Source organism: Pan paniscus, chromosome 13, assembly GCF_029289425.2.
Source record: "Pan paniscus chromosome 13, NHGRI_mPanPan1-v2.0_pri, whole genome shotgun sequence".
Classification (NCBI taxonomy): domain Eukaryota; kingdom Metazoa; phylum Chordata; class Mammalia; order Primates; family Hominidae; genus Pan; species Pan paniscus.
The window spans coordinates 77,472,814-77,489,198 of NC_073262.2; the positions used below are offsets into that span (position 1 = coordinate 77,472,814).

Below are 16,385 nucleotides of genomic sequence, written 5' to 3' on the forward strand. Positions count from 1 at the left end.
CTCTTCCTGATGCTTATTTGGAGTGAATACACCATTACTTCACCTCCCTTTCTTTGCTCTTATCACATACTTGGGCTGGCCTAGTTTCCCTCAGGTTGGTAATGAATATTTAATTATTTTTGCTTTCTGCCTCTGTTGCCCACAAGAGGTCTGTGAATGGGAGAGGTTTGTGTGATAGAACTAGAATACGTACTTGCAAAGGAAAGTGGTCTTTAAAAGATCACTAACTCTTACTCCTTTACTTCCTGTATTCAAGGCTACAGGTCTTCTTTGGAACCACCTTGTTCTAGTCCTTGAAGCAAAGACAAATTGGAGAACCATGGAAGCAAATCTTAATTTAAATGTTAGCTAAGAAAATTAAGCTCCACTGAGCTTTTCTTTGACTGGGCCCCTTCTCCTACAGTGGCTGATGGGTCCCCCACAGAAGGCCCCTAAAGCTTCTTTCAGCTTTCTGGCCCCAACACTTGAGTCCGGGCTTGGGTCTCACTCAGCTCATCGAAGATGGTGATGAGGATGCCAGGGGGGCATGGATGACAGGCAGGGTAAGGTGGGTTAACTCAAGCCTGAGAAGCCTGAAATCTGTAATGGTATAGATCCTACTCTTTTCTCTATCATTTTTGGTGAATGTAATTGCTCTGTATGTATTTTGGTGAACATGGACCAGCCTTGGATACTCAAATATTGGTAACATAGTTAAATTTTATACTTCTTTCATATTCTGAAATTTGACTGTTTAATACTTACAACTCATAAAAAAGAAATTATAAGCTAAGTTTTTAAATTTGGTATAATAATCATCAATGATTTAGAAAAATAATGCAAAAAATACCTCACAAGAAATTGTGCCTTTTTAGAAAAGAGTATTATTGTCCTAAGTTATGGAACATTGTGAAAAACATACCTCTGTCGAAAGCCATCTTGACATCTTCAATTAGGTCACTAAATCCTGATACTCGGTATAGTCCTTCAGAATTAAGACCTGAAAAATAAAACTAGTTAGTTTCTTTGAATTATGCCTTTTCTTCAGATTTTAACTCCTCACATTTTAAGCTGGGAGGTAATGTGTCAGAAGAAATAAAATATACATGTTTAGAAATCTTTTCACACTCTTCTCCTAGAATAAAATGATTTCACACACAGTTCTTTAACTCTTACCTATTGTCACCTGAATATCATCTGGCTCATCATTTGGTCTAATTAAGTGAAATATGTTAAGTCTTAAGGGAAATAATTCATCACCCCAATTACATCATAAATTCTTTTACATAACAGAAGACTAAGATAAAATATAGGCCTGTTTTTCTCAAGTGGGAAAGAATAATTAGGATGCAGCTCTGTTTTTGGCTTTAGATAGTTTTAGTAGAGCATTTACACTTTTGCTTCTTGAACCAAAGAAAAATTTAAAAACTGAAAAATGAATTTGTCTTTACCTGTCAACTTTTGCAGACTGGAAGCATCATCTATAAATATATTTTTATATAAGCATATTGGCTACACTTAGTTAAATGTACCTTGAAATCAAGCTATTTAATTGTTAAATTAATTCATTTCAGTCTTTGAGATCATTTGACATATGAAACCATTCCCCTCCAAATTACAGAAGACAACCGTATTGTGCAATGAGGTAACCAAAAGGCATCAGGACTGGTACTGGTAGTGAACGGAGACCACTGCAACCCGCACTGCAAATGGCTCACCTCTAGACTCAATCTCCCTGATGCACATGTCTACCACCATTGGCCGCTTAGTGGTATGTGCTTTCACGAGCGTCGTAAGGTCACAGCTGTACACCTTTTTGACATGCTTCAAGTCTGGCTTACAGTCATTTGGGACCATCTTGGAACACTGCTTATGAACATTCAAACCACAATCTAAGAAAAGAATAAAGAAAGGAAACATTCAATATTATTTTCAGAGTTTTGAGCATTCTGGAGTGTTAATTTTAGCAAAAGGCACTCCAGCTTGAATTAGGTTTTAAAGTGGACTAGACTCCAGCAGTTCTTTCTTGGTGGAAAAATAATAATTCTCATCTTTTCTCTTGGAACAATTTGGTTATAAGCCAGGAGACCAGAATTCTAGCTCACACTTCATCATTTAATTACTGTATGATCTCAGGAGAATACAACAAAAAAATCAAAATTAATGTTTTTAATTCAATGTCTACAAAATATGTCAAATAGCCAATAAAAAAACCCATTTCTTTAAAGTTACATAGAAAGTTTATTTAATGTGGGGTATAACTGCATTTTAAATATATTTGATATAAAGCGGAATTGGACCTCCAAAAGTAGGAATATCCAGGGCCCTCTTAAAATGGTGCTGCTCATGTTTATATCTATCTGTAATCCTTTCTATATATATGATAACTAATATATAATTCCTCTAGTAGCTGGAAATAGCTGTAACTATTATTTATTGCTATACTATTACCGGCTAACATTTATTGAGGGCTTACTAGTGCCAGGCACTATTCTAAGTGCTTTACATTTATTATTTCACTTAAACTCACAAAGCTCTATGAAACGGGTACTTTTTTCCCTCATATTATATCTGAGAAAACCAAACACACAAGTAATAAGTAATTTACCCAAGGCCATGCATTTAGTACACAGTGGAACAGAACTCAAGCCTATGGATGATTCTAGAGTCCACATTTTAAAAATGTTTACTGTTTAATTACAAAGGATATAGCTGAAGAGATGTACAGGATGAGGTATGGGGAAAGGGGTGTGGAGGTTCCAGCCCTCCCTGGGTGTATCACCCTCTAGGAACCGCCACATGTTCAGTTATCTGGAAACCCCTAGAGTCAGTCCCCAATTTTAACACCTAGACACATACTGCCTCTACTGAAGTTACTCATTTGCTTTGTAATTTTACTTGGTTATAACTTCTAAGATGCCAGAAATGAAACATTTTCTAGTTAATATTGTGTGAGACACTTTATTTTTCAACAAGAAAAGTATGAAGAAATTTTAGATGGGGTAGAGAGGAATACAAATATTTTGTTAAATTAGACTGCAGAGTAAACCATACCTAAATAATTCAACTAAAATAAATGTCATCTTTGTTTTTAAAAAAATAACCCATTTGTTTTTAAGTTCATAAAAACTTTATGTTGACCTCTTGTAAATCTAGTCCAAGTGGTGCATATATGATTTATAGCCAGGTCTTAGTGAAGCCAATTTGAAAATCATACAATGCCATTCAGTTTTGCTTGCTGTTTCTGGCAGAAAGACGATCCTAATATTCACCTCACAAAATTGTTATGAGAATTAATGAGCCAATGCATTCAGGTGCTTTGAATGTTGTAAAATGCTAGACAAATGCTGGTGATCATTATCATGACTTGTGGTAAAAGTTATTAGCTGTGATCTAGTTATATATAGTGGTAACAGTTAACAGAGACAAGGAAAATTAGCCAAAACTTACAAACAACATCGCTGTTGCATTAAATGTGTAGACACTGCCAACTTGAAATAAGAACTTAAGGCCTGTGGCAACTCTCGGGAAAGAATTCATATGAACTGAGCACCTCCATGTGCAAAGACAGGCTAGGTGTCAAGGGAAGCTAGGTCTCTGCATACATGTGGAAGATGGGATCACCAGTGCTAATAGTGCCAAAAGTTATCACCCCTAAGGAATGTCGGCTTGTGAATACAGAATGGCTTCCAGGACAAAGAGCTCAATTTACACTATCTGAACAAATGACCCAACACTATTCTGTATCATTAATGTCCAAATGACTTCAGAACCAAATCCCAAATTCTTCTTTATCTCTGTATTAGAGAATACATAAGAGATCTGACTCAATCATAAGGCAACCAACTGTCCACTTAAAAGATCTCCTGTCTCCTGAATATTTTAATGTTTTGGGTAACTTTTATATCTTAGAGTTCAGTCTAGAATTTATTAGCTGTGTGATTTTGAGTGAGTTGCTCAAATTTCCTGTACCTCAGTTGTGTAAAATGGGAACAATAATAGTGTTTATTAGTGTTCATGTGAGGCTTCAATGTTAATATATGTAAAATGCATACATGTAGTAAACTGTGTTCACCATGACTATGTTGTTGTTATTTAGAAAAATGAAATAACACTTTGAAAGGCCTTTTGTATGTCGTACCTCAAGGTTGTCAATCAGCTTAAGGTCAGAAGCTAAGTTGAACTCAAGGCTAAAAATTTCATATTTGTCAGATGTGGAGGCCAGGTCCCAAAAAGGAATTGGATAACTGGGGATACAGATGCTTCCATATCCACACTGTTCTTAATGTATTTCATTTAAATAAAAGGACCCGAAGTAAGTAATGCATCATTTCTCTCTTGACTGCTTTCACCATATTTGGGGAGTTTTCAGCTTTTTTTTTTTTCAAATATTTTTTCAGCCTCTCATTCTTTATCTTCTTTTGGGATTCCAACAACACAAATGCTAAAACCTTTGTTATGGTCCCACTGGTCTCTGAGGCTCAGTTCACTTTTTAAAATCTATTTTCTAAGCCAAGCATGGTGGCTCACACCTATAATCCCAGCACTTTGAAAAGCTAAAGTGGGAGAATTGCTTAAGGCCAGGAGTTTGAGACAAGCCTAGGCAACATAGTGAGACCCTGTCTCTACAAAAATTTTAAAAAATTGGTGGTTGTGGTGGTGTGCACCTGTAGTTCCAGCTACTCAGCAGGCTTGAGGTGGGAGGACTGCCTGAGCCCAGGTGGTCAAGGCTGCAGTGAGCTATGATCACACCACTGCACCCCAGACTGAATGACATAGTGAGACCCTGTCTCTAAAAAAAAATAAATTAAAAAATACATATTTTCTCTTTGTTGTTTAACTTGGATAATTTCTACTTATCTTCACTTCAAGTTCATCTTCACTCTGTCATGTCTATTCTGCTATTGAGCCCATAATCCGGTGAGTTCCTTTTAGTTATTATATTTTTCAGTTCTAAAATTTCCATTTGGTTCTTCCTAATATCTATTTCTTTTCTGATATTTCCTTTTTTTTTTTTCATTTGTTTCAAGAGTGTTCATAATTGCTTGTTGGGGCATTTTTATGATAGCTGCTTTTCTTGTCTGATAATTACAACATCTGTGTCATCTTGATGTTGCTGTTGGTGTCTGCCAATTGTCCTTTTTTATTTTTTTCCTGGTTATTTCCAGAGTAACTTTTGATGAGTAATTCTGAACGGTATCTTTGATATTTTGAGTATTATTTGACTCTGGTTCCTACTAAATCTTTAAAATTGTAACCTGTAGTCAATTTGTTTAGATTTAGAATGCTCTTTTGAAGACTGTGATCCAAATGTCAACCTAGTTTACAAAGTTTTTTTTAAATGCTACTGCAGTGCTATTGTGCCTGCCCCACTTGTATATTACCCAAATGGCAGGACTCTGCTCCACATTCTCTGTGGCACTGGGTGGGAGGGAGAGGTATTGCAGGTAGGGTGGAAGTCAAAGCTGTGCCCACAAACTGGGTTGGGGAATAGTACTATTTTACATGTAGCTATAGGGTGGGCATAGATGATAGAGTTCTCACCAGTCTCAGCTGCCTCATTACGGCAGGTCAGGGATGAAGATACAGCTCTCCCCATAGACTTGGGCTGAGAGGTTGCTGCTTCTACTATAGGGTGGAGAAGAAAGTCAGGATCCCACTCACAAGCTCAGCAAAGGAGGGATACCAGTTTCTGCAAGGCAGGAATGGAAGGAAGCTAGAGTTCCACTCACAGGTTTGCAGCAGAGTGCACCACTGCTGTTGCAAGGTGGTGGTGGAAAACTGGCTTGTACCTACAGACTCTGCTGCTGCAGCATCCACTGAGAAGGTGTAGCAGAAGCGTCTCTGTTTACCTAGAGAATGGAAGGTATGACTGAAAGGTTTCTGTGCTGCTGGGCTGCCCTTTTCCCACTGCGTTAGCTAGAAAGAGCAGCCTTTTTTGGGGATTATTTTTAATCTCTGCCAGGTGGCATTTATGGTTCGTGGGCTTCTCTGGTGCCCAGGCTGGGATAATATTGGAGGTTAAAACAGACAAAATTAGCCACCAGGGAACTCGCTGCTAGGTTGTTGCTGGAATCCTGAGGTGCTTAGTCTGCCTTCCAACTTTTCAGAGTCTTCTGATAGTTGATGTATATGTTTTGTCCAGGGCCTTTTGTTATAATTATTGGGAGTAATAAAAGCATATTTATCCATCTTGTCCAGAACTGGAAGAACTCTTATAACAACGTTTTAGAAGCATGAAATTCAACAACCTTCATAGTCTAATAATAGTGTTGATATACCTCATACTTTAAGAGTAATACACACAGGTCACAGATTGAGTCAGAAAGGGCTCTTGGTAAAAAGCTATCCCAATATCTTCATTTCAAGCTGAAGACAATGAGGTTGAGAGAGGCTAAATGACTTGTTCAGGTTACTCAGCCAGAAAGTGCTAGAACTGACTTTGAAATCTTAGATTGCTGATTCCCAGCCTGTCCTCTTCCCACTGGGTCACACATACCACTTTTCCCCATGTATACCATACACTACATCACGTACTCAAAGTTATATTTTCCATTATTGAAGATGTATTTGCTATTTTCAACCTCTTATTCAAAAATGTACATTGTACCCATTATTCATTGTATAGACTTGAGTTTAAAAAACATTGCTATATTTTACCCAAATGAGTCCCCTTATAGATATCTATATATATAATTGATCTGGCGGGGTTTTTAAAATGCAGTGATAAAACTTGTTTTGTCATATTCTTTCCCTATGTATAAAAATCCAGTAGAAAGCAAAAAAGTAAAATTGTGATGCATGCACATAAAACATCTGAATGGCAGTAATGGTTTGGTATTGACTTTTTTCCTTTGAATGTTTGGAGTCATCCCCCAATTTTTTTTTTTTTTTTTTTTTAAACAGGGTCTCGCTCTGTCACCCAGGCTGGAGTCAATGGCGTGATCTTGGCTCACTGCAACCTCTGCCTCCCAGTTCAAGTAATTCTCATGCCTCAGCCTCCAAGTAGCTGGGACTACAGACACGCGCCACTACGCCCAGCTAATTTTCTTTTCTTTTTTTTTTTTTTTTTGAGACGGAGTCTCGCTCTGTCGCCCAGGCTGGAGTGCAGTGGCGCGATCTCGGCTCACTGCAAGCTCCGCCTCCCAGGTTCATGCCATTCTTCTGCCTCAGTCTCCCGAGTTGCTGGGACTACAGGCGCCCGCCACCACGCCTGGCTAATTTTTTATATTTTTAGTAGAGACGGGGTTTCACCGTGTTAGCCAGGATGGTCTCGATCTCCTGACCTCGTGATCCGCCTGCCTCGGCCTCCCAAAGTGCTGGGATTACAGGCATGAGCCATTGCGCCCGGCCAATTTTTTGTATTTTTAGTAGAGATGGGGTTTCACCATATTGGCCAGGCTGGTATTGAACTCCTGACCTCAGATGGTCCACCTGTCTTGGCCTCCCAAAGTGCTGGGATTATAGGCGTGAGTTACCACATCCAGTATTCATCTCCCATTTTAAACATCAGCAGGTTCCTAAGCTTATTTGGGACTCAGTGAAGACTGGATAAAGTGATGAGTGAGCTCAGATTTAGGTATTTAAGGAAGAGGGAAATGTTTTCTAAACTGATGTTCTCTCTTTTATTTAAATAAGATAAAACTATGGGAAAATATTAATGTTATGCTCAATTTTAAAAATGTATCTGAACGGCTAAATTTTTGGCAGGACTGGATATGAAGTCTTTGCCAAAGACAGGGCAAAGTCATTAAAATAAAGCTGATTTTTATACACTTACATTCACAGTGCAATTCACTAGCCCTGAGCTTGCTCTGAAAACTGCTGCTTCAGGGACTAACGGTATATCAATATTTCAGTTTGCCATTAAGGCTTTATTTGGTTTTCATACTTATTTATTAAAGTCATATAACTCTTATATAGTTCCATTTCTCTCAGGGAAGCTCTATACTACAAATAATAATAATAATAAAAGGTCCATAAATGATTTCATTTGTTGAATCTCTTGGTTTGGTAGGTTATTTTTATGTTACTATTAAACCACATTTCTCCCTTCTAATTTCTCAAGTTAATAAGCATAGAATAAACATATGAAAGGAGGAATAAAAAATTCAAGTCACATTTTATTCTATACTTTCTTAATAAAATATTTCTATTACTTAGACTACCAACTTTAAATTACTTTCAGGCTTTCTGGGGCTTGATTTTGCTAAAACACAGGTTTTATATATCTAGAAAGCACAGAAATCAATTTTTTGAAAGGAATAGCTGATATTGACATTCTATTGACAGGATTAAAGGATAACATTATGTTAATAAGATTTGAAATTATAATCATTATTCTCTCTGAATGTTCATATTTTAAATAATGGCAAATAAAAACTTGTTTTGAAACATATCTCGTTTTTTTTCCCCCAGGAAAGTGGAATAGCTTGAATTTTAATTATTTGAAGTAATTATTTTCATAAGCAAAATTAAGAAGACTGCTTTGTTCTTTGGAATATTGATGAAAATATTGTTTCCAACTAAAAGGGGCTCCATGAAACTTTTAAGCAAGTCTTACCAATTTCTCACTGGCTTACAAGGACAAACGTAACTCTTTAGGTACGATCAATCAAAACAGTAGTTAAAATAAAAAACATTACTTCCACTTATTTTCTGCAACCTAAAAGGGCTTGTATACCTGAAGTAATAAATACTTACAGTTTATTATTAGGAAAACTGCTGCCATTTCCCTTTGGAGGCAGCAATGATAATGATACACTGAAAACATGAAGTCACTTTCATAAATAACCAACATTAAACTGATATGTCTGATTTGAAATAATTATCCTTCTTAATTTCTTAGATTATTCTGGTAAGGCTAAGATGAAAACAATTCAGGAATGCTGCTAGAATAATGGTCTTTTTTTAAAGACGAATGTTTGACAGTCTCCATGATTACATAATAATAGATTACTTTAACCTATAAGCTTACCTTTCATAAAGAAAAATACTATTCAAGGGAACTATTCTAAATGAACAACGACCATCCTTTGAACTTGATTTTTTTTATTATTATTATTATACTTTAAGTTTTAGGGTACATGTGCACAATGTGCAGGTTAGTTACATATGTATACATGTGCCATGCTGGTGTGCTGCACCTATTAACTCGTCATTTAGCATTAGGTATATCTCCTAATGCTATCCCTCCCCCCTCCTCCCACCCCACAACAGTCCCCAGAGTGTGATGTTCCCCTTCCTGTGTCCATGTGTTCTCATTGTTCAATTCCCATCTATGAGTGAGAACATGCAGTGTTTGGTTTTTTGTCCTTGCGATAGTTTACTGAGAATGATGATTTCCAATTTCATCCATGTCCCTACAAAGGACATGAACTCATCATTTTTTATGGCTGCATAGTATTCCATGGTGTATATGTGCCACATTTTCTTAATCCAGTCTATCATTGTTGGACATTTGGGTTGGTTCCAACTCTTTGCTATTGTGAATAGTGCCGCAATAAACATACGTGTGCATGTGTCTTTATAGCAGCATGATTTATAATCCTTTGGGTATATACCCAGTAACAGGATGGCTGGGTCAAATGGTATTTCTAGTTCTAGATCCCTGAGGAATCGCCACACCGACTTCCACAGTGGTTGAACTAGTTTACAGTCCCACCAACGGTGTAAAAGTGTTCCTATTTCTCCACATCCTCTCCAGCACCTGTTGTTTCCTGACTTTTTAATGATTGCCATTCTAACTGGTGTGAGATGGTATCTCATTGTGGTTTTGATTTGCATTTCTCTGATGGCCAGTGATGATGAGCATTTTTTCATGTGATTTTTAAAGGTTACCTACTTGGGTCATAAATATTCTAGCCGGAGGAGCACCATTCCCAATCTGCAGTTAGCTATGCCCTTGCAACATCACTTTCTTCACTTCAAAGGAGGCTAGAGGAAGGGTGACTTTGGTGGGTGAGACTTTGTAATGCCTGCAATGTCACCTTGCACTGCGTGGTTTGGAATAGCCCGTGTAATGTAATGATTAGCATTCTCAGGATCGTCCCTGCTGCTCCCTCAGTTGTCCTCATTGCTGTGGTGTGCTTAGCAGCAAGCCAGCACTTTCAGTCCTGAAGGGACAGCTTGCCTGGTATTAGCTGGAATTAGTCTGACTCCTACAGCAACTTTGCCAGCCTGGTGGTTGGAACATCACCCAATACCTTTACATGATGTTTAAAAAAGGGCTGTGGCGAGGGACACAAAATTGCTGCTTTTGGCATTTAAAGCAGCTTTAAACATTTAAACATTCCTGACAAGCTCTCTTTTTGCCTCGGTGGATTTTGAAAAAAGAAGGCAGAACAAAGCAAGCTGTCTCAGGAATCAAAGGCAGATAAATACATTTCTTTTCTGACAGCCTACCATTTTTCTTTGGAAAGAATACCTTTAGTGTTTAGTGGTTAGTGCATTAGTTTACAATTGCTGCTATAACAAATTATTAATACCACAAACTCCTGGCTTGAAACATCAAGCATATATTATCTTAAATTCTGGAGGTCAGAAGTTCAAAATCACTTTCACTGGGCTAAAATCAGGTGTTAGCGGGTCTGCATTTCTTCTGGAGGCTTAGGGGAGAATCCACTTCTTTCCTTGCCTTTTCCAGTTTCCAAAGACCACCTGCATTCCTTGGCTTCTGGCTCCTTCCTCTGTCTTCAAAGCCAGCAGCATAGCATCTTCTCTTCCCTTTGACCTCTGCTTCTGTCCTTATATCATCTTTGACTATCAACCTCTCGCCTCCCTTTTATAAGGGCCCTTATGATTGTGATTATACTAGGCCTCCCTTGACAATCTAGGGTACTTTCCCTGCTGTGGTTTGAAAGTGTCCCCTCAAAAATTCAGGTGTTGCTAATGTGAGAGTATTAACAGAAGGGACCTTTCAGAGATGATTAGCTTATGAGGGCGCCTCCCCTGTGAATGGGATTAGGCACTCTTATAAAGGGGCTTGACAGAGGGAGTTGGCCCCTTTTATACTCTTCTGCCAAATCATGAGGACACTGCCTTGTAGGCACCTCCCCTCTGGAGGACATAGCTTTCCAGGCGCCATCTTGGAAGCAGAGTTGGACCCTTACCAGACACTGAACCTGCTGCCAGCTTGATCTTGGACTTCCTGGCCTCCAGAACTGTGAGAAATAAATTTCTGTTATTTACAAATTACCCAGTCTGTGGTATTTTGTCATAGCAACCCAAAACTCCCCATCTCAATATCCTTAATTTAAATGACATCTGCAACATTCTTCGTGCCATGAAAGGAACAAGGAATGTTGTTCTGGGAATTAGAAGCGGACATCTCTGGGGAGCTATTTTTCAGCTTATCACAGCTAGTGTGCACTCTCTCTTTAAATTCTCAATTCTTTGCGTTTGGATTTAGATAGTCAAAGGCCAGATGAGCCTCAAAGCCACTTCAGACCTAAGAATCTCACTGCCAATCCAAATATAATTAGTTGTCATAGAAAACAGAATGAATTCAAATTCCAACCCTCCATGTTTTCAAAATGAGTTGACTTGTGCTTGTATTACACATTAATATGGTTCAAATCACACTGAATATAATGCTTTTAAGGACAAGATATAACATAAAATGAAAAATCTCCTCAAGGCTTTTCTTTCAATTCCCGACCTTTACTCACAATAAGAGGTAGAGGCTATTAATGTGGGTGGCTGTGGAGATGGGGATGAATTCTTTCTCCTTTCCCCCATATTATTGACATGATAAATGTTCCAAAACATTTCTTTCCAACATGATTGGGGTTGTAGCGTATTCCCAAAGATTATTCATAGGTGCTGTACCTATTCTCTATTAATAGCTAAGAATTCTTATGTAGATGGGCTTCACTTTTTCAAAATGGAAACAATATACACCGTTACTCATGAAAGAAAAGCTTTTAAGTTTGTGACAGTCATAAAACATTTAAAAAACTATTGCAGAGTATCAGCTGGACAATACTGTCTCATAAAGGCAAACTGGGCTCATTGAGACCATTGTTCTCGAGCAGGCAATTTGTGCTTTGGAAAGAGTATTCCATCTGCCTTTGTGAAACTGCAATGCACACTGCCTCAATACCTCCACTTTATCAACACTTTCCATTCTACTGTTTCCCTCCAGTGCAAAGGCACAACCATGGCCTTCTTCATCCCAACTCTGGATAACCACCAGCCACAGCAAGGCTTTCCTCATTCACTCTGAGCTTCGACTCTGAGCTGAGGCGCTCCCTGACGAACACCTCTGCACAGCTCCAAGTCCACACGTGTAGGATTCTTATCCCACTTCCTGCGGCAGGAAGGACCTTGAATGGTGATATATGCCTGGAACCTTATTACATTTTAGTGATACTAAGGGAATAATAACTGAAAGAAGAGCGACTTGGAACATTTCCATGCGATACATACTATATCTTGCTATTCAAAGGAAATGCAATTTAGAAATAAGAATCAGACCCCAGAAATTTCTGCACATAATGGACAACAAAAATATTCCATTTAAAAATCATGCCACAAAAGAAATGATGTTTATAGTGATAAATCTGACAGTTACTATAGTTACCATTTTGAAATACTTTACTTAGTATATTTTTTAGTGTAAAGCTTCATGCTAAAAGACATGTAAGAATATATTTTTTAGTTTTACAAATTAAATGGCAGAAGGAAACTTTTATAACCAAATACTAGACATTTAAAATTTACATGATTATTTTTAAGCCTATGTCAGAATTTAGAGTAGTTTGGGCTGGGTGCGGTGGCTCACGCCTGTAATCCCAGCACTTTGGGAGGCTGAGGCGGGCGGATCACGAGGTCAGGAGATCGAGACCATCCTGGCTAACATGGTGAAACCCCGTCTCTACTAAAAATACAAAAAATTAGCTGGGCGTGGTGGCGGGCACCTGTAGTCCCAGCTACTCGGGAGGCTGAGGCAGGAGAATGGCGTGAACCTGGGAGGCGGAGCTTGCAGTGAGCCGAGATCGCGCTACTGCACTCCAGCCTGGGAGACAGAGCAAGACTCTGTCTCAGAAAAAAAAAAAAAAAGAATTTAAAGTAGTTTGGATAAATGGCCAGTATTCAGTATAGTTGCTCTATACAAATGGATTTCATGTGATATACATAAGTACTTTATTTCACAAAGTATCTCAGATACATCCTTGTGTTGGCTATTTCTGTAAGTGTAAATCTTTTGGTTTCTAAATTTGTATCTAAATATTCATGGTCATATTTTACAAAAAGTATTTGATGTATTTGATTTCAAAACATCACACAGAAAATATTAGTGACTAAGTGGTTTTTCAGAATTTGGTAACCATCTTTGAAGATGAATTCACAGATTTTTAAAGCTTCAATTTGATTTCACAAAAATTTAGTAAGGACAATCCAGCTTAACAAGTTATCTTTAAAATTCAGTTTCCAAGGCAACAATCATAGGTCCCTGTACATTGCTTTAAAAAAATCATTTTTATAAATTTAGTTACTGCAACATCAAAGGCAAGTATTAAATATAACTGCCTTACTTTTATCTCCTTTTATCAGACTTTTTGAACAAGCTGACTTCTCTCTTTTCAGTGGACTAATGCCAGATCCCTAGTGTGCTGTCCATCAAGTGCCAGAAGGTTAAGAGCAGATAAAATATCAAATTTCCAAAGTGGCTGCCTGAGAATCTGGCCTACTGCATGTGCATAAGACCAAACCAGGATCCAGCCTACTGGATATGCATAACAACAAGTCTCCTTCTACCTCACCTCTTATAACTTCACAACTGACTCAATCCAGAGACAAGACAAGAGCTCTTACCTGCACATTTCACTCCCTGAGCAATGAGACCCCACATAAAGTTGGCACAGTATTCACACCAGTGTGGCCCTCTGAATGTATGCACCTGAAAAAAAAAAGAGGGGCAAAGTCAGGAAAGGGGAAACACACAGATGAGAAGACTGCTTCATGTCAAAGCACTAATATACAAGCCACATATTCTATATACATATATGAGAGAAAGAGAAATGGGGTCTCACTGTTGCCCAGGCTGGAGTGCAGTGGTGTATCACAGCTCACTGAGGCCTCCCTCAAGTGATCCTCCCACCTCAGCCTCCTGAGTAGCTGGGACTACAGGCACACACGACCACACCCAGATAATTTTTGTATTTTTTGTAGAGACGGGTTTTACCATGTTGCCCAGGCTAGTCTTGAACTTCTGAGCTCAAGCATCTGCCTGCCTTGGCCTCCCAAAGTGCTGGGATTACAGGTGTGAGCCACCGCACCCAGCCCATGGTTAGTAATGAAGCGCCAACATGGCTGCATTTAAAAGAACCTTGGTTGAGTGAAACTGACAAGCAGTTAACATTTTTTTCAGTGCTTGATTTCTTCTTTGTTTTAGGAATGATAAATCAGACCAATATTCTGTAACTTACTTTCGAAAACTATATAATGGAGTTTTCCAATGTCCCCTCAGGTGCAGGCACCCCAATCTATACAAATACTGGCATTTCTATGTACTATGCTATTTCTACAGTACTATGACATGAAAAGGCATGAGTGGCCATATAGAGTATGTCTTGGGTCCTGTCAGGAATTTTGCAGATAATTTACCTTCTGTGACTATGAGTAGGATCACAGACATTAAAGGAGATACTTATTGATGGGTCACATCAGAATCATCAAAAAGGCCCAATTTCTGTTTAAAACATTTGATATTTATTATGTTAGCAAGGAGAATAAACGTATTTTAGAAACTGCAGAAACTACAGTTTATCAGGAACCTTGTTTGAGTACAGTAATTATTCACTAACCATTCCAGCTCATAAGGTTCTTTCTACTGTATTTGATTTCTTTTCCTTAAAAAGAAAGGAATCCCCAAAGAAGAAAGGATTCAAATGTTAAGATACCTATCCCTTTTACAAACAGGAAAGAGAAGGCATTCTAAGTTAACTCAGACGAAAAAATATTGGTAGAATATTTTGCAGAAGCAATGAATCCAAACTCTGCACATTAAAAAATAATAAAAATTTCAATATTATCAGTAAATTACAATTGATTCCAACATATCTGCCAAAACCACTACCATACATAATAAAATTCACAGCTAAGATTGTCATTTTTACAATTGCTGTACTAACGTATTGACTAAGTCTTAGAAACCAAGTAAATGATTTTTAAGATATGAAACTTATTTCTTCAAATGAAAATACCATAAATGTAAGACATACCATTATGTGTTCCATTTAGAAAAACCATGCCAATTAAATCATGACAAGCCATTGGTTGTCAGACAAATCCCAAATTCAGAGACATTAAAATGGAAAATAAAATATGCATATAAGAATCAATGAAACAGAATATCAGAATTCAAAATACTACATTGGCCCAAATATCCATATAAAGCTGCAAGGGATAACCCTGGGTTCATTCAAAGCAGGTATGTGCTTGTAACTCTTTGTTGTTGCCAACTGAGTCTGAGTACAAAATTTTATGTTGATTTTGAAAAGGAGGCCATAATCCCTTCTATGTGTTTTATGGAGGAGGGTCAGGAATGCAGGCACAGCCGCCTCTGGATTGTTAACGATGTTCAGAGCCTGTAAACTCAAAGTATTTCCTGGAGTTGCTGAAGTAGAGCCCAAGATCAACATCCAGATACTCTGTAATGTCCCTGTGTTCTTCACAGTGAATAAAACTGGATAAAGCATGCAATCGTGCTTTATTCTTATGGGAATGAGTGAAGTAGGCAGTGCTGATTCAGAAAGAGAGTTATATAATCATGAAACAGCAACAGAATTGTGAAGCTACTTTTAGAGAAAGTCTTTGGGATGCAAACTCACTTATAGGTTGCCAAACCTCAGGATAATCAGTATCATTTACTTGGTAAGGTGACTAAAGATGCAATGAAAGTATGAAGGAAGTCTCAGGAATTATTTTGTGCCTATCAGTTATCTCATGGTAAAGCATCTGAAAGTTAAACAGGGAGAGCAAAAAGAGTAGAAGGTGTTTTGTTTGCTATTAAACAAATAGGCATTTGGGAAACAGCACTGGCTACTGAGCTGTTCTAATAGAACCAATCCTTTCCCCACCTTCCTGAAAGTAGCAGTGAATGTGGCATTTCAAAAAGCCTGGGATATTTCTTTATATTAGATATGCTGAAGAGAGGATTTTAACTGTCCGAGCAGACCCCATGTTCTCCAATTAAAGGGTTACACATGTATCTCAGAAAGCAATCTTTAGGATATTGTTATTTATTTACAGTTCATTCTTGGGCAGCTGTTTTAATGAAGGCATCCTGAGCCACTTGAGGCTGGGTTTTTTTTTGTTGTTTTTTAAATCGTTTTCGTTTAGAAGGTAGCTTATGTAGCTCTCCATGAAAATGTTCTAGAAATAGGCCTTGCAGAACCAGC

General features: G+C 38.0%; 1 protein-coding gene across 4 annotated transcripts in view; it reads right to left on the reverse strand.

The window, feature by feature from the left end:
• CHN1 (chimerin 1) overlaps positions 1 to 16,385 on the reverse strand; it is a 211,193-nt gene that overhangs the window by 11,182 nt on the left and 183,626 nt on the right. For 3 of the 4 annotated variants that reach the window (XM_034954540.3, XM_055108792.2, XM_034954543.3), the window contains 3 exons: positions 13,798 to 13,882; positions 1,698 to 1,871; positions 902 to 979 (listed from right to left, as the gene is read on the reverse strand). In XM_034954540.3, coding sequence (XP_034810431.2) covers positions 902 to 979; positions 1,698 to 1,871; positions 13,798 to 13,882 — 337 coding nt within the window. Of the gene's footprint in view, positions 1 to 901; positions 980 to 1,697; positions 1,872 to 11,090; positions 11,142 to 13,797; positions 13,883 to 16,385 lie in introns of all 4 variants that reach the window. The other variant, XM_034954539.3, reaches the window with a different exon arrangement.